Source organism: Gobius niger, assembly GCF_951799975.1.
Source record: "Gobius niger genome assembly, chromosome: 17".
In the NCBI taxonomy this organism is placed as follows: Eukaryota; Metazoa; Chordata; class Actinopteri; order Gobiiformes; family Gobiidae; genus Gobius; species Gobius niger.
In genome coordinates this window covers 18,445,543-18,468,652 of record NC_136868.1, presented here as the reverse complement: position 1 = coordinate 18,468,652, position 23,110 = coordinate 18,445,543, and the positions used below count along the sequence as shown (strand labels likewise).

At 39.9% G+C, this 23,110-nt stretch overlaps 3 protein-coding genes across 3 annotated transcripts; 2 read left to right on the top strand and 1 right to left on the bottom strand.

Moving 5' to 3' along the window:
- The first annotated feature begins 1,022 nt into the window (after positions 1-1,022).
- Positions 1,023-4,904, top strand: ccl25b (chemokine (C-C motif) ligand 25b). Its single transcript, XM_079575217.1, has 5 exons — positions 1,023-1,161; positions 1,544-1,623; positions 4,132-4,249; positions 4,338-4,458; positions 4,526-4,904. The coding sequence occupies exons 2-4, from the start codon at positions 1,560-1,562 to the stop codon at positions 4,456-4,458; spliced, it is 303 nt and encodes a 100-aa protein (XP_079431343.1). The 5' UTR covers positions 1,023-1,161; positions 1,544-1,559; the 3' UTR covers positions 4,526-4,904.
- Positions 4,905-14,323: 9,419 nt separating this feature from the next.
- Positions 14,324-20,303, bottom strand: LOC306977048 (serine/threonine-protein kinase NIM1). The gene is made up of 5 exons (XM_079575214.1): positions 20,163-20,303; positions 18,077-18,220; positions 16,312-16,614; positions 15,811-16,079; positions 14,324-15,200 (listed from the first exon to the last, which is right to left on the bottom strand). The coding sequence occupies exons 2-5, from the start codon at positions 18,096-18,098 to the stop codon at positions 14,448-14,450; spliced, it is 1,347 nt and encodes a 448-aa protein (XP_079431340.1). The 5' UTR covers positions 18,099-18,220; positions 20,163-20,303; the 3' UTR covers positions 14,324-14,447.
- On the top strand, positions 20,018-22,272 carry pole4 (polymerase (DNA-directed), epsilon 4, accessory subunit). Its single transcript, XM_079575215.1, has 4 exons — positions 20,018-20,406; positions 21,705-21,789; positions 21,868-21,909; positions 22,075-22,272. Exons 1-4 carry the CDS (start codon positions 20,152-20,154, stop codon positions 22,086-22,088), a joined length of 396 nt encoding a protein of 131 aa, XP_079431341.1. The 5' UTR covers positions 20,018-20,151; the 3' UTR covers positions 22,089-22,272.
- The last annotated feature ends 838 nt before the right edge of the window (positions 22,273-23,110 follow it).

Sequence of the window (23,110 nt, the reverse complement as noted above, 5' to 3'; positions counted from 1 at the left end):
TCACAATACACGAGGGCAGGCAGAGACCTTTAGGGATTTGCAGATCTCCAAACCTCTCAGAATGTGAAGTGAATAGAGGGTTAACTTGAGTTCATGTGTGAGTCCTGTGGGGGCAGGCTACTCTGGTGGTTGGACTGAGGTTGTGTAAATGTATTGTACAGAGTGACCACAGATAACTGCTCTTGGCGCGGCTTATCTAAACTACCGGGAAGACTTGTGTAAATGCCTGTGTTTCACAACAACACTGTTTAATTACATTTTAATTCTGCTATCTGCGCCTCACACATCGTCTACTGCTCACGTTTATATAAGTATCACAGTATAGGTCCACTTTCACAACACATATAAACTCACCGACCACTTTGCTTACTTTATCAGCTGGGGACAAACAAAGTGCCTTTGTGAACACGAGAAGTGTTTTTATACAGATTTCAATCTTGAGGCTTTATTAATTTAGTTGATTTCTTTTTTTTTTAGGTTCTGAACAAATTGAGTAGAGTAGTTCTGCTTTGGCTTCATGGGGGGATATACAGGGGATACAAAATGGCAGGGCCCAGGTTTACGGGAAGCACAAGTGAAAACTTGTACTTTGGATTGGGATTACTGTGAATGTGTGCGATTAGCAAGGTGATTTTATTTTATTTTTTTCTAAATGAATTTTCCTGTATTCCTAGACTTAGCAGCTCACGTGGCCAGTAAGAAGTTGAGGTTTCAGCAGATAAATATTTTTTCTTTTTTAGTCTGGTTCTCTCCTGCAAATTCCTACTCTTTATCTGTCCATTCATCACTAAAAGACTCTTCTCATAATTACACAGGCTTGTCTTTCAGTTCAAATACTGTAAGTGAGGAAAGTTGTATTTAACATGACTCTGACGACACAAGCATTTATCCAAAGAGATTGAAGTCAAAACAGAAGGGGATGGGAACAAGATGGGGGTTCGACGAGGGACTCCCTAAACAGCTTTAACCAAGACAAGCTTGAACAAAAGTCATGTGCGCAGAAGTTCAAGTTTCACTTGGGGCCTGTACTAAAAGTGTGGACAAGACGGAGGGGGAGCTTACACAGGGGTGGGCACATGTCAGGAGCGCATAAGAACACAGAGGCACTGGAAGAACAAGTCCTTTGCAGAGGATATTTAATGAGACTTTGAGCACTGACAGGTATTGTCTGCATGATTAAACTTATTTTTTCTTGTAGGAGCAGGACTGTTGTGTGAGCAGTTTATTGTGATAAATATTTCACTCACTAAAAAAAATTGCAGATTTTTCACCTTTTTAGTAATTGTGTCCATTATATTTGTGATTTTCTGTGTCTGTCATTGCATATATAAAACCCAGCTTAAGTTATAAGCGCAGGCATGTTGGCAAGGATGTGGCCTGGAAACACAGCACACAGTAAACAAACACTTTATCAAGGGTCAGATTGGTAACCTTTAGATTCAGGAGCCAAGACAGACGGGAAATTCCAAAATGGGACATGCAGCAAACAGTGGGTGGTTATTTCTGATGTGCCCTTGTGCATGATTGAATCATTCTGTTGCAGTGAAGCAGCGATCAACATGAAGGTCCAAGTGGTGCTTTTGCTCCTGCTCCTGACCTGCCTGTGTCCCAGCACAGCCCAGGGTAAGCAGCCATAAATCAAATATAATGCAGTCAATGGGTGATTAAAATGCAGTTTTCAATTTATTTTATTCATGTTTTTGTTTTGTTTTTTCCACATTTTTTTCTCACAAACGTTTTCATATTGAAATCCAGAGAGAACTCTTGATAACAATTAATACTTGTGTTTTTAGTTTGAAAATCTATAACGTAAATATTTTTGTGCCGGTGCACGTGCGAGCACTCAATAAATGGTCTTATTATTATAACCACTTGCCCCATACGTTTTTAACGTAGACTAATTTGATGGATGCAAAAGTATGGTTATGGTCTCCTTCAATGATGAGTAAAGAAAATAGATTGACAGTGTAGGAATTTTCAGTGTTGGAAAATGTTCAATGGGAATTAACAGAGAGATATAATATGTATCATCAAATTTGATTTAATAGTAGAACACTGCAATAAAAAGAGAAATAAAGTTTCAAAGAGAACATCTTCACCGTGTCTGAGCACCAGGGTTTCTAGAGCAGTGTTTTTCAACCACTGTGCTGTGGCACACAGGTGTGCCGTGAGATATTGTCTGGTGTGCCTTGGGAAATCAGGCAATTTCACCTATTTTTTTTTTTTATATATAAATTAATTATTATCCGCAAATAATGCACAGTTTTCGAATGTCTGTGCTGTCTAGTGATCGGCAGAGTGACCATGTAACACTCTTCCATATCAGTAAGTGGCCGCAGGTAGTTCATTTGTGATGATCAATGGCATTGTGGCGAGCGAGACTATACTGTGTTCCTATTCAAGACACTTTGATGAGAACGACTGAATATAGGCTACAGAGTTACATTTTTTTTCTGCTGGTGGTGTGCCTTGTGATTTCAATGAAAAATATGTGCCTTGGCTCAAAAAAGGTTGAAAAACACTGTTTTAGAGGACCGTGTTTTAGGTTGTGACCAAAGAAGGGCTTTTGGAAGTGGATCAGACTCATTCCATGTTTGTAAACATCTTATACTCACCAAGTGTGTGCAGTTTATTCAACAAAAAATGCAAAAATGTCATGTTTATTTAGGCGTTTGTCGTTTCTGAAAAGTCCCCACATTTCTGAGCTAAAGTTCCCATTGAGAGTTTGAAATTTATCATGAATTTTCAGTCCCTTTGCAAACCCTAAAGTGCACAGTTACAGTCAATGAACTTTAATCCAATGAAATCTGCCATGGCCTCTAAGTAAAAGAGTTCACATCGGGGTCAGAAAGAACAGGGTAAGTCTTATAAAGATCCAAATTGTCATTTAATTAAGCCATCTAAGCTCCTTAAACCTCGAATTCACCCACACAGCCCGAAGACGACGTAACAATCCAATTAGTAAATCCACAAACAAACCAGACATTGTACAACCAGCGCTCAGTGGAGGAGGTCAATACAGCTTCTCTGTGCAGTAGTGTTTAAAACCACTTGGCTCGTTGTTACTGCAAACCTATTTTGTCCCATTGATTTGATTGGATTATCAATCAATCAATCAATCAATCAATCAATCAATCAATCAATCAATCAATCAATCAATCAATCAATCAATCAATCAATCAATCAATCAATCAATCAATCATACATACATACATACATACATGCATACATACATACATACATACATACATACATACATACATACATACATAGTATTATTCCTATGTCAATCTACAGTTGTGCCGATAAGTTTACACACCCTCAAAGAATATGAATGAAAACACAAAAACCTTTTTTTCACTCATGGTCAGTGATGTTGTGAAGCCATTTATTGTGAAAAAAAAATGTGTGTGAACTCATTTCAAATCACCATAACAAATAAAATACCAAAATGACCCTGTTGAAAAGTTTACACACCCTAGTATTGCCCGCTTTAGCATCAGTGACAGCTTGGAGTCTTTTGTGATTGTGGTGGAGAAGGTTCATGCAAGACTGGGCTGTCAGGAACTGGGGGCTTTTTGCCAAGAGAAATGGACCGCTTTACCATTAGATTATATACAGAACCTTCTTCACAACTCCCACAAAAGACACAATACTGGGCATCACTGACCATGAGTGAAAAAAAAAGCTTTTGTCTTTTCTCTCATATCCTTTAGTCTTGATTTGATCTTTATCTGGTCCTGGTGTTATTTGGAAGCAAACATGTTCGAGAGAACCAGTGAACAAGGCAAACTATACTGACTTATTGTTGCTGTTCCCTGAATTTTTTATCGAATACTCTCACTTAATGACTACTCGTGCCCTGCTCTTAAAGCCATAAACTCACTCATAAAGACAAACCAATGAATAACAATCCAATTAGCAACTCCATACAACAAACCAGGCATTGTCAGCGGGCCAGCAGACAGGATTGTAAAAATGCCTTTCTAACTTAACAGGGAGTGTAATCCTCTGGCTTCAACTCCTAACAGCGTCCGTTTAAACACTTTCTCTTTCTTAATTCATCATCACAAGGGTCACATGAGGATGTTTATATCGTGCTAAGTGCTTGTCCAAACTGTCCTCTCACAGGCTCTTTCGGGAACTGCTGCCTGGGATATGTGCGCAAGATGAGGTCCAGCATGAAGAGGCACATCGAGAATTACAGGATGCAGGAAACAGATGGCGATTGCAACATCAGAGCCGTCGTGTGAGTTTAGCACATCCAATGTTCTTTTTTACGCGTTCTGGCTCAGGTTTCCGTCATTGTAATTGTGTGCTGTTGTGTTTTTTCGCAGGCTTTTGATGAAGAAAAGGGCAGGACAGGCCAAACAGAAAACTATCTGTACCAATCCCGAGCATAAATGGGTCCAAGACGTCATGAGAAATGTGGACAGAAAGAACGGGATCATAAATTAGGTAAAAAGGTTGCACTGAAATGGCTTTTTTGCGTTTGACTGGGGGGTCATTATGTGTGTCTTTGTAGGCCACTAGAGGAGCACAAGGAGGACGGGAGTGAGGAAGGCACCGTCAGAGTTCATATATCACACGCACACATGGTCTGGATTATAGTCGTCCAGATTAGGAATTTCTTCTCCCTGACGCAGAATATAAATCACGTCAGTAACGTAGCCTATGTTATTTTTAGTCCATGCATCTATTTGAGCCATATTAATGATGCTGAGTAAGTAACTGCAGCGATTGAGCCCCGGCAGCTTCGAAATGTGACTTTACGCTTGTGTGAGATTTCTATTTTGCTTTGTACAAGTTTTATATTTTTGTATCATTCTCGTGATTTCATACAACAAATAAAGAACCAGCATACGCAGAAAACATCTGTAATCAATATGGAAAGTGAAGTAAAAGTGTTTTATTTTTATTGTTTGGATTCTGGATTTTTCCTTTTTTTGTTTTACAACTTTTGGAAGCCATCTTAGGAGAGCATTAGACAACACACATTGGAGTATCTGTACGTGCTTGTCCACAGCATTTTTTAAACAAATTATCCCTGCCACACCTTTATTGCAGACCTAAATTAGGTGAATCTAAAAGCTGCACTTATAAAGAAACATCGGATTAGTAAAGTCACAGATTCAATCTGTTTTGAGAAGCACTATTTTACGAGACATTTTTATTGTGGTCAAGTTTCTGTGGATAAATCAGTTGCTTAAAGCCACACATTCCAGGTTATATGTTGCCATGTGTAGCCAGTTTTAACAGTAAACCTTCATGTTTATAGAGTTATTTTTCAATAATAAAATCAACTATGATGAAATGAATGCTTTATTGAGTACAATGTCATGACATAAACCTGTTACCTGCAATCTTAGGGTTAGGGTTAGGGTTAGAGTTAGGTTTGGGGTTAGACTAAGAGTTAGGTTTGGGGTTAGAGTAAGAGTCAGAGTTAGAGTTAGGGTTAGAGTTAGGTTTAGGATTAGGTTTAGACTAAGAGTTAGGTTTGGGGTTAGAGTAAGAGTTAGAGTTTGGGATAGGGTTAGGTTTAGGATTAGGGTTAGAGTTAAAGATAGGGTTAGAGTAAGGTTTAGGGATTAGGTTTAGACTAAGAGTTAGGGTTAGGGTTAGAGTTAAGGTTTGAATTAGAATTAAAGTTAGGATTAGAGTTAGAGTTAGAGTTAGAGTTAGAGTTAGAGTTAGAGTTAGAGTTAGAGTTAGAGTTAGGTGTTAGGTTTAGAGTTAGAGTCAGAGTTAGCGTAAGAGTTAGGGTTAAAGTTAGGGTTAGAGTTAGGTTTGGGGTTAGGGTTAGGGTTCGGGATTAGGGTTTGACTAAGAGTTAGGGTTTGAGTGAGGGTTAGGGTTATAGTTAGAGTTAGAGTTAGATTTGGGGAATATCCCAATGACCTCCCTGTTCATTCCTTAGAGTTAGAGTTTGAGTTAGAGCTAGAGTTAGAGTTAGAGTTTGAGTTTGAGTTTGAGTTTGAGTTTGAGTTTGAGTTTGAGTTTGAGTTTGAGTTTGAGTTTGAGTTTGAGTTCGAGTTCGAGCTAGGGTTAGGCTAGGGCTAGTTCAAAGCGTATTGACTTTAGAATTTACAGCCTATGTGCTCGTGTGATGCCTTATTTGAAAGCCATGACCATCTTGTTTCTACAACTGTGTAAGATGTGTAAGATCTGTGTCAGTGAAACACAACTTTCATCACATTTGCTGTTCCCTACCCTAGCCCTTCCCCCTGATCAGAGGGGACAGCAAGCAACAGGTTAATACTGTCCATGTGATACCTTTACTTGAAACAAAGTATTTTTTATTTTGCTCCATTAAATAAATGGAGTTCTTCCACGTATATTGTGTGATGGCAAAGGTCAGAGAAGTGGCTGTACAAACATTGGAGTTTCAGTTGCTTTGCAGAAGTGAGCTTCAGCTAAAAAGAAGAAAATAAACTGGAACCATATGTAGCTCGGACACAAAGGTTTCAGATTACCTTTGCAGTGGAAAACGCATAATATGTCAGACATTTGTTCGATGCAAGATTTTGCAAATCTGATGACAGCGTTCCTTATAGGAGGATGTTGTTAGAAAGCTAAGTCGTTATTTTAGTCCGGGAGCCAGACCCCCTCCTCAGGAACATTTTAGCTCGCTTTTCCAAACTAGTATCTTTCATTAAATTCTTTTGCCCAATGAAGAAGTGAATTGGATGATTCTTGAAACGTTGTGTGATTCTGGAAATGTCAGAATTAAGTTTTGACACAGAATTGTGTGAAATTCTTTTTTGGGGATTCAAAGCTCTATAAATCAGGCTAGAAACTAGATCGAAAAACCTTTCAGACAAATCCTTCATAACCTGACGAAGGCCTTTTAGGCTGAAATGTGTTTCGGTTATATAGTAAATGGTAAAAGGTCACCACTTATATTGCGTTTTTCCCCCTACAGTTGGCACTCAAAGCACTTTACAGCAAACAACCACCCATTCACACTCATTCATTGCAGTGTACGCAGACACTGGAGGTAAGTAGGGTGAAGACACAACGACAGGGTGATCCCTGATCACGAGACGACCCGCTCTACCAACTGCGCCACTGTCGCCCCTATGTTTGCCCATCTAGACATGCCATGATAATAAAGGCAATTTGACTTTACCACAGAGTGCCTTGGTTTTCTCCCAACCCCAAAATGAAATCCTTCATTGTTAAACAAATCTAGTGCTTCTAAAAACTGGAAAATAATAATAATGAAAAAAAATGAATTTTGGCCTTTTGGCTTCCGGGGGCGTGGCCTAGCGGCAGTCGATCCTGTGTTCACCAGTGTGCTGAATGAATGGCAAAATATTTTGTTTTGGTTGTTTTGTTTTTTTGTGTGACTGTGATGGTGAACCAAAGACAAATTTCCACTGAGGTGGACAACATCTAATGTAACAGCACCAGGAAGGTCAGGGTTTTGTGGACGGATAATGTGTGAGACAAACTTTTAATAATTGGAAATAATAGGAAAAAATCCAAAGGTGAAAGTTCACAAATGGTAATTTTAACGTGTGAATTTGGTCCATTCTTTAGTTTGATAATAAAAAACATGTTGAGGGCGAAAACAAAAAACCTAAAACTGATGAAAAAAGTTTTTTTAGTTGTGTCTCACCTCAATACATTATTACCCAGGAGTCGACTCATCTGCCAGTAGTAACACAGAAGAGTGAAATGACAATTATAGAAAAGATGATAAACCACAAAGCAATAAAAGGTGCTTCAGGCAACATTGAGTAGTTTAACTACACTGTTCTTCTTTGTTGTTAATATCACACATGTTTGAACCGTCATACATCATATATAGTGATGATGTTTTGATACAACAATATTGGAATATATAATAAGTAATACAATTCCCTACAGTTTGTCACAGACGTCCAAAGTCCCCAAAGTTAGTAAAATGTGTTCGTTTCATCAAGGTCTGATTTGAACCCTATTAATATATGGAAAAAGGAAGAGCTAAAGCCCCAAACTGTCATTTTACTTTGTTCCTCATCATTTCAGCTTTCTTTGTTGTTCCATTCATCTGTGAGTCTAATATGACCACAGCACTATACTTTGGATAGAGTCACAAAGTTTCGTTTGAAGCCTGTCCCGTTAAAGTGCTTTTGGAGTCCCACAGCCGAATAAGGCCGAGTTGCAACACTGGAAATGACCCAAGGTATACTCTATTAGGTATACTTTATTTATTTCAATCAATCAATCAAACTTTATTTATAAAGCGCTTTTCAGACCAAAAGGTATCACAAAGTGCTTTACAGATTACAACATTTAAAACAATACGCCTGGCACAACCTCCCACATATATTCTATATTAGGACTAAATAAACAGATGTCAGTTAAAGCTAAGCTAAAAAGGCGGGTCTTGAGCCTGCTCTTAAAAACATGAACGTTCTCTGCAGCCCTGAGCTCCTCCGGCAGGTCGTTCCAGAGGTGAGGGCCGTAATATTGGAAAGACGCCTCACCATGAGTGTTTTGTTGACTTTAGGAATAACTAGGAGACCCCTGCCGGAGGAGCGAAGGGGCCGTGAAGGTTCGTGAGGTAAACCTGAGATCCTCTTTTTGGGAAGACCAGAAAGCAAGGCATTACAGTAGTCGATGCGACTGGTGATAAAAGCATGCATTAGCATCTCCGTGTTGGCCCGAGAGAGAATGGGGCGGACTCTGGCTATGTTATTTAGATGGTAAAAACTATCTTTGTGATTTTCTTAATGTGTGGAATAAACGCCAGCTCAGAGTCAAAGATTTGCAAGGACAGTGCATATTAACATAACAGCTCAACTGTAAAATATGCCAGAGTTGTCGTAGGCTATAGGCTGATTTCTCTGATTGTTGTTGGGATGTTGTTCCACTCTTTTCAAACTTTCAAAGAGAAGGCTGACTGACTATTGTCAGTATAGTGGAATGACTCAGTCTCCTCTGGAGTGAAAGATACTAGTTTGGCAAAGGTAGCAAACATGAGCCTGAGGAGGGGGTCTGACTCCCTATTACATTTGTGAGGGAACATAACTGTGAGGTGAGTTGCCAGTTTATGAGCGGCTCTGGGCCCACACATAGTTTAAAGTTGTGGTCATTTGGATCCAAACTGGGTCAGCTTCAGATCTGACATTTTGCTAAACTGACTTTGAGGGAAAACAGTTGTGAGAACTTGTATGATTGTTCATCAAGGGAGGATTTATAAGCTGATCTTGCAAAGTTGAGGCCAAACAAGCTCTAATTTTTGTCTTGTGTAAAATATCTACTTCACAAAGTAATATAATATCCATATATGCAGGATTAACATTGGAGTGCAGACAGAAAGTATCCAAACTACAGGGTCAGCACCTTTTATATACAACAAATGGAGAGGTTATTTTGCTCCAGCGTATTAAAAGAGCAGCCTTTGCTATTTGGATTCATTTTTCATTGTGTTTTTGTTGTCTCTTGTTGCTTCTTTGTCCCTTTTTTGTCATATTTTTCTCCTCGTTTTTCACGCTTTTTTTCCAAGATGTTTTTAGATTTGGGTAAAGCCAAACTGGAGAAAATGTGCTTGGTTCCGGTGGGGGTTAAACGTCCAAATAAACTAAGATGATTCAGTCGTTCATCATGTGTTGTGTTCTAAATGAAGAGTACATTACTCTCAAAATCACAGTTTACTGGAAAAAATCATCAAAACAAACATTCCTTTGAATTAGACATTCACTTTCTTTTTCAACAACTCTGAAATGATTTCCCTGCCAAGAGCTCAAGTACCCCCGGGGTCACCGCATCCCTGGTTAGGAAACAGTGCAGTAAACTATCCAAAGTTCATTGCTTCTTCATCTGGACCGTTACACATAAAGGAGCAACAATGATATATGTAAGAGTCTGCTCATGCACGGGAAATGTAAACATAGGATTAGTGCAATAATGAGTTAAAACATTGGAACAAAGAGCAAAAATGATTGATGGAAAGGAAATTATGTTTGTTTGAGCCAAGTGTGTGATATTTTGCAACACATTTCTACATGTTTTATGATGTGAGCAGTTAAGCCGTAATCTCCACGCTTTGCCAGGAGCAATTATAAACAAATACAGACTTGTGGTTCACACAACACTGGCCCAGCCCGCGGTCTCAGGGTTAAGATAAGGAATGAGGAGTTTATATAACATTTTAAAAACAAGAGCGGATGTGTCTGAAGGAGGGATTTCCATGCGACCCGTTTTAAGAAAATGTCTTCACCACTTCACACTTAGGGCGAGTGGTTTGTAAACTAAGATAAAGATGAACACATGCATTTCCCAATTGATGAGACCTAACTAACTAACTAACTAAGAGAATGTAAACCACAAACGGCATCAGAATAAACTCTTGTCTTGTACAAATCAACCATCTGCATTTAACAGCCGTTCACTTTAATTGTGGGCTTTTGTTTGTGCACATGAAGGCAAAAAAAAGTCCAGTTTGTCTTTAACTTTTCAGAGAGATTATCAGTCCTGTATTAATACATCCAGATCTTATTTCAAAATGGTACTATTCTAAACTAATTACTATCCAATTTGATAAAACAATTGTCTAGTCTTGAGCGTGTCACTTCATGATTGTATTTGTTAAATATTTGACACTTTGTCCTTAACTACAGTGGGAGTGAATCTTTTGGAGTTCCTCACATTTCTTCATAAAATGTGGTCTGATATTTATCAAAATCATAACAATGAGAAAACAGTGTCTGCTTCAACTAATACCACCCATGTTATCATATCTTTATTGGCCATAACATGTAAATATTCACAGGACAGCGTGAAATAAGTAACTGAACCCCCTGGCTAAGGATCCTCCATGAGCTAATTTGACAAATGTTGGAAAAAACATCAACCTTGAGTGTCAGCTAAAGACTAACAGAAATCACTGGCACATTCTAACAGCTCTGTGGACACATCTACAATACATATATAAAGAAGCCATTTTTAAAAGCAAACCATAAGAAACACAAACATGTGCAAACGGGACCTTTATGGTTTTCTTTTAAAAATGCCACTCTGCCATAAAGGCCAGATTTGTGCAGTGTACGACTAATGTCCTGTGTAGAGTTTCCCCCACCTGAGCTGTAGCTCTGGTCAGTGCTGTCCTTGTTCAGTCAGTAAGCTTAGGAGGATGGCCGGGTCTTGGTAGGTTTGCAGTGATGCCAGACTCTTATGGATGGTGTATTTAACTGTACTTTGAGAGATGTACAAAGCTTTGGAAATCTTTTTATAACCTAACCAAGCTTTAAACTTCATTTGGACTGGTGTGGTCTTGGACTTCATGATGCTGTCTCCTCTCCAATTGTCCCTTAACAGACCTCTGAGACCATCACAGAGCAGCTGTATTTGAACTGACATTAGATAACACACAGTTAGACTCTATTTAGTCATTTGGGCAACATGTGATCATTCAGAAATCATCACATAATATTTCAGCTCAATATATTTATGTTTGTGGTCCATAGAATGGCAAAATGTCGCTGAGTTAAAGGGGTGGATACTTTTTCAACCCACTGTAAATCCACTACAGAATGGTTTCCGAGGAATAACATTTGTGTTCTGGAATGGCTCAGTCAAAGTCCTGACCTAAACACCAGTGAGATGCTGTGGCATGACCTCAGGAAAACCATTTGCACCAGACATCCCAGGAATCTCGCTGAACTGCAACAGTTTTGTAAAGAGGAATGATCCAAGATTCATCCTGATTGTTGTGCATGTCTAATCTGCAACTACAGGAAACGTCTGGATGAAGTTATTGCTGCCAATGAAAGGGTCAACCAACTATTGAATCCAAGGGTGTACTCACTTATTCCATGCTGTCTTGTGAATGTGTACATGTTATAGAATAAAATGAGGATATAACATGTAATTGTGTGGGTGGTGTTAGTTAAAGCAGACACTGCTTACTCTTTCTTGTGATTTTAATAAAGATCCAACCACATTTCATGACCAATTTAGGCAGAAATGTGAGAAATAGGGTTCACTTACATTTTCCTCCCATTGTACATTGAATGAACAAAGCACATCTCTAAATGTTCTGTTATTATTATTTTATTTATGTGTTTATTTGGACAGTTTTTGTTAATGAACACACATGGGACTCATGTAAACACGTTGTCCCACACTCACACTCTCAAACACGCTCTCACTCATCCTGGTCTATTGTACATGTTTTAGTGGTACCCGGAGGAAGACCGACGCAGATACTGGGAGAACATGCAAACTCCACACAGAAAGGCCCCGTGAAGGCGTCAAACCCTGGAGCTACTAGCTGTGAAGCACAAGCACTAACCACTGCGCCACCGTGTTGCACTTTAACTGCAACATAAAGAGCAAATAAACCGCAGGCCCAGACGTCTTCTTGGCTCTGATCCGGACATTGATCATCTGTTTGAGCCACACACAGAGTGCATTCATGTTTTCATGCGTCAACAGCGCATTAACCTCTGCAAAATGTCCGGCCACAAAATAATTCGATCATTACAGGTTCATGTCGACGGAGGTAAATAATGGCGGCAACAACATTCTGTTTAAGCTCACACAAAAGTTTGTTGCAGCATTCGTTCACAAATGCATTAAATTATCATATTTTATCATTAGTAGATTCAGCAAAAGCCTTGAACACACTCCAAAACATAAACAGTGTTTATTACATTGACAAGGCCACAATCTTTCATCTTTTGTAAATAAATGTTGCATGCAAAAAGATCGATAGCTTCATACAGCCAAAGCCGTTTGGTTTCCATCGAGTAACACTGTTAATATCAATTTGGGTGTGTATGTCTTAATGTTTCTATATATGTGCTTTGCCTTAACTTAACCTGATTGTAATTTTGCACTATCTTTTTTTGTAAGGCGCAATGAGTTGCCTTGTGTATGAAATGCACGGTATAAATAAAGATGCCTTGCCCTGCTTTTTCCAATTCACCTGCAGTGTCTCACACATCCTGGCAAGTGGAAAACCTTAATAAGCCTGTAACTGATTAAGAAAAAAAGTTTCAGTGAGCAAAACAACACTGTCAAGTCCTAATGGATAAACGTCTTGTGTAAAAAAGACAGAACAGAATTCAGCAGATACTGTCCAGGTCTTTATTTATAATATAGCGATAAATACTGCATATTCACAAAGAAAAAGACATACAGGCCAAATGCAAAAAATGTCTATGTGCAAACAGTCAAGTCTCTGTGCAAAACAGTGGTGCAAACTTTAAAATGATTAAAGATATAATTCTAAATTGTCTTACGTCTGAAGGCATTTCATACATTGTGTTAAAGCACCAAAAGCATCAGAAAGTCCATAGAAGCATAAACAAACTTTTACTGTGTACTTTGATTGAAAGATGTTTATGTTTTTGTGACGGAGCGTGTCTTAAGAGCATATTCTCATAAGGATTAGCTGCAGCGTGGGATTGTATGGGAGATTTATCCTTCATAAGCAGGATGAAGGTATACTTCGACTGATGAATGATGTGCGTCAGTGATCCCTTTGTGCTGAGGCTGTAGCTGCTGATGCAAAACCTAATACAAAGGAGAGGTGCTTCACCCTGCGGGACAGGCCCAAACACAGAGTGTTGCATAACACTCAATCTACGTAGCTTTCACTGTTAACAAGTACACATTTATTTCATTCAACATCAGGTGGGTAAATGGGGTAATATTACGTGTTTGGATGCTTTGATTAAATCATAATTGTGATGATAACAATGAAGTTACATTTTATTTACAAGCCACTGACAGTTTGTACTATGTTTTGGTGAAATAAACTGTATATGGATTCCATTTAAAACAATGAGAATCATGACATGTTTACCAGATGTGTTGGCTGCTACTTTGTAAAAGCGGCTACAATTGAGCAATAATAAAGTTGGCGTGACTGTGACTCTCCAAAAAATAAACCACTCTGATCTACTTTGCAAACCTCACACCGCTTTCGCATGTTACATGTTGAAAAAACATTGTAATATCAAAATATGCAAAATAAAGCATAGGACTTATTGCATGCCGAGCTTAACAAAAGATGCTGTAAAGTAATTTGGCTGGGTGCTCACTTTACCTGGCAACCCACCTGACCCGGGGCGACGGTGACGCAGATGGTAGAGCAGGTCGTCTCATGATCGGAAGGTCAGGGGTTCGATTCCCACCTCCTGAAAGTGCACATTGTCGTTGTGTCCTTGGGCAAGACACTTCACCCACATTGCCCCCAGTGTCTGTATGAATGGTGTATGAATGAGAGTATGAATGGGTGAGTGGATCCTTGCTGTAAAGCGCTTTGAGTGCCTAATGTAGGTGGAAAAGCGCTATATAAGTTGAGACCATTGACCATTGACCATTTGACAGGGTTGAGGAAAAATGGCAATGTAGACTGCAGTACCACGTTGAAACAGCAGAGGTCACATGTTGCACACTGCATTACTTTCCCACAGTGTTTAAGTTAAAGTGCAGCAGTGGCGGATTCCTCACAGTATAACACACACAGCAGATGGATTGTGCTTGTCTAAAGATGTCGCAGACCACTTCCTCGGCCTCCTGTACTCGTCCGGGTGAAGTGCCGCGTACCCCACTGCCTCTACAGTCTTCCTCTTTTGCACCCGATGAAGCAAAATTCTGTACGTCCCGGTCAAGGGGCTCCTACAGTCCGAACAGGGGTTATTCTGAAAGTGAGCAGTCACTATACCCAGATCCTCTAACAAACGTTTGACTTCCTGCTCCTCTGCACACAGGGCGGACTTAGCCTGGCCAAAGTGGACCGGGTTGAGGGGTAATGTGGCGAACTGGGGCGGGCATTTGATCCCACAGAGCCACGGGCCGCTTTGCAAATCTGCAATTGAGGGTCTATCATTGGGAACTGGTCTAAGCATGCCTTTGATAATAATCTGACACTCTTCTGGCACGTACTCAGGGATGGAGTAGCTGCCCTGGAGGATGCAGCGCTTCAGCTTGTTCAGGGTGTCGCCAAAGAAGGGCACGGCAGCGGTCACCATGAAGTACAGGAGGATGCCCAGAGCCCAGATGTCCGAGTAGCGTCCGATGTAGCCCTTGTCTTTGAACAGCTCGGGGGCGGCGTAGGGTGGGGAGCCGCAGAAACTGTTGAGGAGCTCGTTGGGCGCGCTTTCCGTGCTGAAGCCGAAGTCGCCCACTTTGACGCAGTGGCTGGTTGTGTAGAAAACGTTCTCGGGTTTGATGTCTCTGTGGACAATGTTGCGCTCATGCTGAAAAACAGTTATATGATGGTTACATAACGCAATCATGCACATAGGACAATTCCTGAGTTATAAGACATTTATTGACCATTTGTGAAAAGTTTGTGAAATCACTGTCAGAGGAAATAATTAAAAATATTTACATAATCTGCATTGTTTCCCACAGTTTGCTAATTCTACTACTTTTATTTTAAGAATGGACCCCAGGGAGTCGTGGGTCTCGGATTCTTAATTAAATGAAACAATCTGAGACTATGCGTCAGTGATCCTACATTACTTTCTGTCTTCATTAAACTGTAGTAGGTAAACTTTATAATTTTGTGTTAAAGCTCTGAGGGGCTAGAGAAATTAGACTCTGTGGCAGTGGGCATAGTCATAGTCTCCTCTATTAATGGGAAACATCAGGAAATGTCCCTTGTTTTACTGACACCAAACTAACATATAAAATAGACACTAACATTCTCTACATAATAACCTTATAACACATAATAACCTACCTTATACATCTACGTTCAAAAGCTTCAAACAATAGCAATGATGAATGAACTTGCCACAAAGTTATGCAAGCAGGCTGAATTGTGCACTCGCCTACAGGGATTAGGACCACACCACTGCTCACCATGTGTTTGACGGCAGACACCACTTGTGCAAAGATCATTTTGGATTCCAGGTCATTGAGTCGCCCTCTGCTGGTGACTCTGGAGAACAGGTCACCGCTGCTGCCGTACTCCATCACCAAATACAGCTTCCTGCTGGTCTCGATGACCTCGTACAGACGCACTATGTTCAGGTGGCACACCTTCTCCATGCAGCTGATCTCCGAAGATACATAGGGCTTACTCTTTTTTTCCAGACGCATCTTGTCCATGATTTTGACAGCAACTCTCTCTGGAGGTTTGAGGTGTTTGAAAAGAAAAAAACACAGAGTTAAATATATAATTTAAAAATTAAAAGGTTGACATGGAAAAATAACAAATTGACATAATATTTAGTTGTTCAATTCATATTTTTGAAAGAAAACCATGCTACACTTATGAGTCAAATCCTTTTAAAAATGAATCAAATTATTGTGTTGAGATTGTTAAAGTATGTTTTTTATCAGTTATTATTATATCCTGACCTTTCGTGAGCGCATGGATCCCCAGTCGAACATGAGAAAAGTTGCCCTGTCCGATCTCTCCTCTCAGCTCGTAGAATCCAATGCGGCGTCCCAGCATAATTTCGTTGGCGATCTTGTCATTATGAGCCATGTCGTAGACGACCCTCTCAAACGGGGACTGCCTCATCCTCTCGGCTGGAGTCAGCGGCGACCCTGCACTCGGATCCGGCGAAGGAGGAGGCTTGGCACTCTTATCCACCTTCACGGACTCCTCCTTGGGTGTCTTGGTGGCCTTCTGCTTGGACCATAGTCGGTGCTGGATGGCTGGAAAGAAAGAAGCAGGTTACTTGCCTTGGTTGTGCTTAGACTGTGTTATGTGAGGGGTGAGGTGGGCGTTAACATAACATAAAGGTCTGATGGGTAAGAGGATTGACCTGGTGTCCTCTCTTTACATTAAGCATGGCCTCTATAAGTCACTCAGCCTCGCTCTGGTTTAAGGTAAACTGGATAATAACTTCTATAGCCAACACATAAACCCAACCCCTGACTATTTATAGGAGGAAATAATGGGATTAAGTATTGACCTTAAAAATACTGTATAACACACCACTCCTCTGTGCACATTAGGTGACTACTCATTCATATTCATTGTTCTCATGTACCTGTGAAGATAGTGAAGTAGGGTATGGTCACTTTGCTGGATTATTAACATTGAGTTGGGAAGAAGAAGTTTTGAAAGTCTGTTATTATTGTTATTATTATCATTTCATATGTGCTGGCTGTTTTGTTGGATAACAGCCGAAAACATCGACCTTTCCTGTCTTTAGTTTTTAACACAAAAGTAAAATATGTCCCTCAATAACTGCCCCAAAGCATTTGTTAGACCAGTCAGGATACTAACTGGTTTAGGGGGTTCACATCATGATAACATAATATTTGATAAACTAGCACTATGTGAAATTGCACTAGTTCTTTGTGGTTTCTATAAAAGTACATGACCTCACCTGCTGTGTGTCAAAATAATCTTTGCTCGAGCACAGTTCCCAGAGAGGTAAGGATTAACTTCTTTTAGAGACAGTATTAGTGGGTCACTTCTGATTGTTCAAGGCTATTTTTACTTCAGCAGGCAGTCTAGCACACACAGGAGAGAGTTTTGCTTTTCAAATGACTCCTAAATGTTAAACAAATGAAAGTTAAAAATCACATTTCATTCGCTGAAGCTATTCGCTGAGACTCTATTAAGCTAAACGGGGATTTCATAATCAGCAAGATCAACTTTAAGACCTTTATAGTACAATAAGTGATTATATACATTTACTTTTAGAAGCCAACATGTTTCAAATGAATGTCTAATTCAAGGGTTCCCAAACTTTTCGGACCGTGACCCCCAAAATCACCGGACCAACAACTCGGGAGTCGGGACCCCCATCCCCCCCACACTGCAAAATGTAACCAACACTCACAGTAATTTAAGGTGCAAAACAGGCTTATGGTTTGGGCACAATATGTTGATATTTGGATACATTTCTGCAAAATATACTGTGTTTAATAAATAATACATCAAATTCTGTAAAATATTGTCATGGAATCATCTCACGGCCCCCGCCTCAGAGTCCAGCAACCCCCCAGGCGGTCCCAACACCCACGTGGGACCCTGCTCTAATAATAACAAAAGCTAAAAAACGATTTAAATTATCTCTTAATTATTTGATGACTATAATAATTTACCATTCCCTTTTCTCTGGTGATGAAAAGTAATGATAAATAATTCAAAACAGTCATTTACCAGGTAGATGTGGGTCCTTCATGTTTGTCCGTCAGTGTCCGGGCCTGAGACTGAACATGTGAATGGAGTCTCAGGGCTGACAATCCTATTAGCCCGGACTTATAGGAGACGTCTCAGTAGATCAACAGTATGATGATGGAAATGCTGCACACACACTTTTAAAAATAAGTCTTTGCAGGTCACGTTCATGCAACTGATGCTGAGACTATGGGCTGTCTTCAACATAAAACATTTATCAATTCAAACAAAGTTAATCACTCCTGCTAAATAGACAGGCCCGCGTAGATCAGCACACTATCTATCTATCTATCTATCTATCTATCTATCTATCTATCTATCTATCTATCTATCTATCTATCTATCTATCTATCTATCTATCTATCTATCTATCTATCTATCTATCTATCTATCTATCTATCTATCTATCTATGAGTTTGTCTCAAAACTGTGAGCTGCAAACTCCTAATTATGAGAGGTAAATGTCATACTATAACTTTTAAACTCATAACTGTGAAGGATTGGGATTAAAATTGCAGATGTATAAATGTTGCCATGATCAATGATGATGATTACTGATGCACAGAGGAGATGACTGATGCCATCTATAACAAACAAAAAATCAATACACCTAATCAACATGTATGAAGAATTGATCCATTAATGCTGTCATTTTCATTTCTGTTCAATTGGTGTTCTTTTATTTCTTTTTGTTTTGCTTTTTATTATTATTTTGTGTTGTTTTGTCCTCTCATGTCTCTGTCATAGACTTACAGTATGGCTTGCAAAAATGGAACCTGTAAAATGCCATTTAAGTAAAGTAAGATAAGATAAGATGGTACTTTATTGATCTCACAGATGGAGAAATTGCATTCGATGAGAGAGCATCCGGCAGCAGCACCCATTCAGTGCGCACCACTCTTTTTTTTTTTTTTTTCTTTGGTGAAAGATCGTTGTGTCGCGGCCGCCATCTTCACTGTTTTGGTCACAGGAGGAGCACTGGTTGATGGGAAATCCGTAGACGATGACCACGGCGGTGGAGCTCTTGCGCTTGGCCACGATGTTCTTGGCCACACAGGTGTAGTTGGCCGTGTCGGACAGACGCGCCTGCTTGATGATCAGGTTGTGGTCCACGGTGATGTAGAAGTTCCTGTCCTCGGCCGGGTCGATGATCTCGTTGTCCTTCAGCCACTCCACCCGCATGACCTTGGAGGATGGAGAAACTGTAGCTGCCCTCTGTCTCCTCTGATCATCTGAAACGGTGCACCGCCTCCTGGGCTTGTCCCCGTCTCAGAGCGTGGTGTCCTGCACTGGTCAGCTCCACCTCGTCCTTCCTCTTCCTCCTGCACAGCTCCCTCCACAGTCTATCACCATCTCCTCATTGGTCCCTTTTGTTGTTTCCTGTAGCTCCTCTTGTGACGCCTCCTCCGTGCTGCAGGTGTGGGGGCTCTTGGTGCCTCTTCACTGTTCAGTGTCTCAGAAGAAGATGTTTGTAGATCTCAAATGGGTTTAGCTGATAAGCTAGCAGTTTGTTTACCTTCAAAAAGCTGCTTTCTTCAGGACCATTTTGGACTCTCAAAGTAAACAAATCCACCAAACCTCCACAAAAACACGACAAAGATGTACAAAAGTATCCAGAAAAGCAACGTGGTTCGCTGAAAAAGGCAAACAATTCACTGAAAAAGGCAAACAATTCAGCTGCACCAGGAGAGAGGGAGGTCACTTCCTGTTTTCACGTCGCCATAGCAACGAATCGAACATGAATGTTTATGAATATAAGATGTAAATAATATGTATATATATGTATATATGATTTAATGTAAATAAAAAAAAAAAAAAAAAATTAAAAAAAAAGACTGATGCCATCTTGTTCCAATCAACTTTCAGAAATTACTTGGCGGGAGAGAAAGGGGCGGTAGTTTACAGTGATCATCCAATCAGCGTGTCCCGATCACAAAACCCGGAAGCACATGCGAGCGCAAAGTGCAGCTGTTGGTTGTTGCTAATTCTGACATGTAGCTAAATATACACTTAATTTCCTTTATTTCTAAAGTAGTATTTTTGTTAATAACCGGACAATGGCTGCTACTGTGGCGTCGCCTGTGGCCTCCGCGGAGCACGAAGCGGAGAGCCTGAGGTGTCCGGCAGAGGAGGAGAGTCGTGGGGCCGAGGCAGAAGAAGAGGGCAGCCCACCGCAAACAGGGCCCGTGTCTACCTCCGGACACGGCCGCTTGTCCAAACTTCCTCTGGCCCGAATCAAGGCGCTGATGAAGACCGACCCAGACGTGTCTCTGGCCAGTCAGGAGTCCGTGTTCATCATCGCTAAAGCCACGGTAAAAACGATGCGTAATGTCCGTCTGTGTCGCCTGGCAGACCTGGGAAAGAGCCTGCAGTGAAATGTCTAAATGTGAGGCAGTTTCAGAGGGGATGGGTAGAGTTGGCAATAACTTACTCAAGTTACTTTAAAAGTAGAAGTAAAAGTGGTTACCAAATAGTAACTCAAGTAAAAAAGAAAGTGGAGAAAAATGAGTCCTGGCATTTAATTCAGTGTAGTTAAGACGTTGTGGATCTTCCAATGTACATTATTTTAGATATGTTTTTTGTGTATTTTTATGTTTATACAGCACATAAGCTGTACAGCACTTTGAAACAACTGAAATTGTTTTCAAATGTGCTTTATAAATAAGTTTAACCTGAACTCTTTCCGACTTTTAAAATAAAATGATGTGGTACTGATATTTACTAAGAATGGACTATTAAGAAAATACAAAAAAATATTTTTTTTTTTTCCTTTACTTTCAATTTTTATTTTTCTAATGTCTCTTAGTTAGTCCTTCTTCCACTGGAGGTCTGTATTATGATGAAGCAGGTTGAACATGCCCTGGATCTGTTCCTATATGTGTTACTACAAAGCACGATATCGGTCGGTTAAGTTAACCCTGCAGATCTGAGGATCTGTGTGTATTTCATGTGAAACCGGAGGCGTCAGTGCTAAGTTCATCTGAATATCAAAATCTCTGATCTAAACTCATGACGAATATATTCTACTGCGCCATGAACGTCACGAGTCTGAGTCAAGCAGCACATAAGGAGTATGTTCACATTTGCTCACAATATTTTAATTTACAACTGAAATGTAGCACTCTAACTATTTTGTGGACAAGAAATACGCCTTTTTCATGTAGACATCTAAAATCTGCATCACTGCTTCATGAAATCCATGCATACTTTCAAATAAAGGACTTCTGCTCAAGGTGCTTCCTCCTCTTCCCTCTCTGCTCCTCCTCACCCCCCTCCACACACTGCAGAGCATCCTCTCCTCTGATTGGTCAAAGAGCCGTCTTCTTAGCTGGTAACTAAGCCTGGTCCAGGTTATGAGCTAAGGGCATGTTTCCATGGAGATCTACCCCGCTACAAAGTTATGCAGTTTTATAGTATGGCTGAACTAAACTACGTTCAATGTAGATACTGACGTTTTAACATGTGTTCTACAAAAGAACTCAATATCTTCGTCTCTTTGTAATAATTTATTATCAGTTAGATTTATTATAAATGGGGAGTTTGAAAAGTCTGTATTTCAAAATAAATATCTTGATGCTTTTGTCTAAAATGTGATGCTTTGTTTCTTCAGGAGTTGTTTGTTGAGATGATTGCCAAAGACGCCTTAGTCTATGCCCAACAAGGAAAACGCAAAACTTTACAGCGAAAAGACCTAGGTGAGCGTTTCACCATCATGATTTTATTTTTTTATTCCGTTTTTTTTTTTAACTTATCTCTCATTTTTGCTTCCTTAGACAATGCAATTGAAGCCATAGACGAGTTTGCATTTCTTGAAGGTAAGAATAGTCTTTTGTCACTAAACCTTGATTTTGTATATTATCTAGTTCATACGCTGCTAGAGTGAATTTAAATGTTGTTGTATTAAAAATCTACTGCAAAATTGGGGATTTTTTTGTGTGATTTAAAAAATAAAAATACCAAATTCTTGTCATGTTTTGCAGGCACTTTAGACTAAACACATCTTCAATTAATGAGGACAACTCCAGCCGCGCCTCATATTCCACACCTTTTTCACATTATAAAACTGAAAATGTTGTACATCTCAAACTTTTTTTTAATCAGTCTGTGACAGTTTTGTACAAAGTGAGCATGAGATGTCAAATTATGGTAACGTGTACATGTTTGTAAATATTTGTTTAGCAATGGAATAAATGCAAGAGGTTTTTATCCTATTGTTGTTTCTTGGTCAAAACGTAGAGAATGAAATGATGATACACACACCTTATGACTTTTAGTAAACATCGCTGTCCAAGGTCCTGATCTTGTGCCTCCAGGGGGCAGGAGCAGTCTGGAGGAGGGCTGGGCACTGTTTAACAAAACCAGTACGGAGAAAAAAGTTTAGGTACCACTGGTATCGGAGAGAATAAAAGTATCGAAAGCAGGTACAGAAAAAAAAATAGAGCTTTAGAAATCCAAGTGCCTGTTGATCCAGGGACAGCATTAAAGGAAGTTACTCAAATAAATTATAAAAGAGAAATAGTCTTTTATGGTTCTATATGACAAATATTTTAGCATAGGTATCATTCAGGTGTCTGTATCATAAACCAAGTATTGTTAAAGAACCAATATCAAAAAGAATGTGATGGTACCCAACCCTTGTCTGGAGTAATTCCGTAGTAACAAACAGAAAACCCTAATTAAAGAGGGGGGTATTATGCTTTTTTCAATCACATAGCACCAGTCTATATCACACTACAATGATGACCAAACCTTCTGTTGGTCTGTAACTGCAGTAAATTAGAATAACTGCCTTGTCTACAATGTCTCTCTCAAAATGGCTGTAGCGAATGTCTTGAAATAGGCCTCTGTCTCTTTAAGAACCTCTGATCCTTTCCGACACGCCCCCTCCACATGCTGTCTGTGGCATCAGTGGGGAGGGGGTTCTGCTGAGGAGCAGTGGTTGGTTACTCGGCTGGTGATGAAAGCTCGGAGGCGTCTCCAGGAGGTGGGGGCGTTCCTAGGAGGACTCAGGCAAAC

Excerpts from the sequence above, each read along its gene's own strand:
- ccl25b (XM_079575217.1), top strand. The coding sequence starts at position 1,560 with ATGAAGGTCCAAGTGGTGCTTTTGCTCCTGCTCCTGACCTGCCTGTGT. Across the intron at positions 1,624-4,131 it reads GTGTCCCAGCACAGCCCAGG|GCTCTTTCGGGAACTGCTGC; the intron begins GTAAGCAGCCAT and ends GTCCTCTCACAG. Across the intron at positions 4,250-4,337 it reads TGCAACATCAGAGCCGTCGT|GCTTTTGATGAAGAAAAGGG; the intron begins GTGAGTTTAGCA and ends GTTTTTTCGCAG.
- LOC306977048 (XM_079575214.1), bottom strand. The coding sequence starts at position 18,098 with ATGAAGGACCCACATCTACCTG. Across the intron at positions 16,615-18,076 it reads GAAGGACCCACATCTACCTG|CCATCCAGCACCGACTATGG; the intron begins GTAAATGACTGT and ends CTTTCTTTCCAG. Across the intron at positions 16,080-16,311 it reads GATCCATGCGCTCACGAAAG|AGAGAGTTGCTGTCAAAATC; the intron begins GTCAGGATATAA and ends TCAAACCTCCAG.
- pole4 (XM_079575215.1), top strand. The coding sequence starts at position 20,152 with ATGGCTGCTACTGTGGCGTCGCCTGTGGCCTCCGCGGAGCACGAAGCG. Across the intron at positions 20,407-21,704 it reads TCATCATCGCTAAAGCCACG|GAGTTGTTTGTTGAGATGAT; the intron begins GTAAAAACGATG and ends TTGTTTCTTCAG. Across the intron at positions 21,790-21,867 it reads TTTACAGCGAAAAGACCTAG|ACAATGCAATTGAAGCCATA; the intron begins GTGAGCGTTTCA and ends TTGCTTCCTTAG.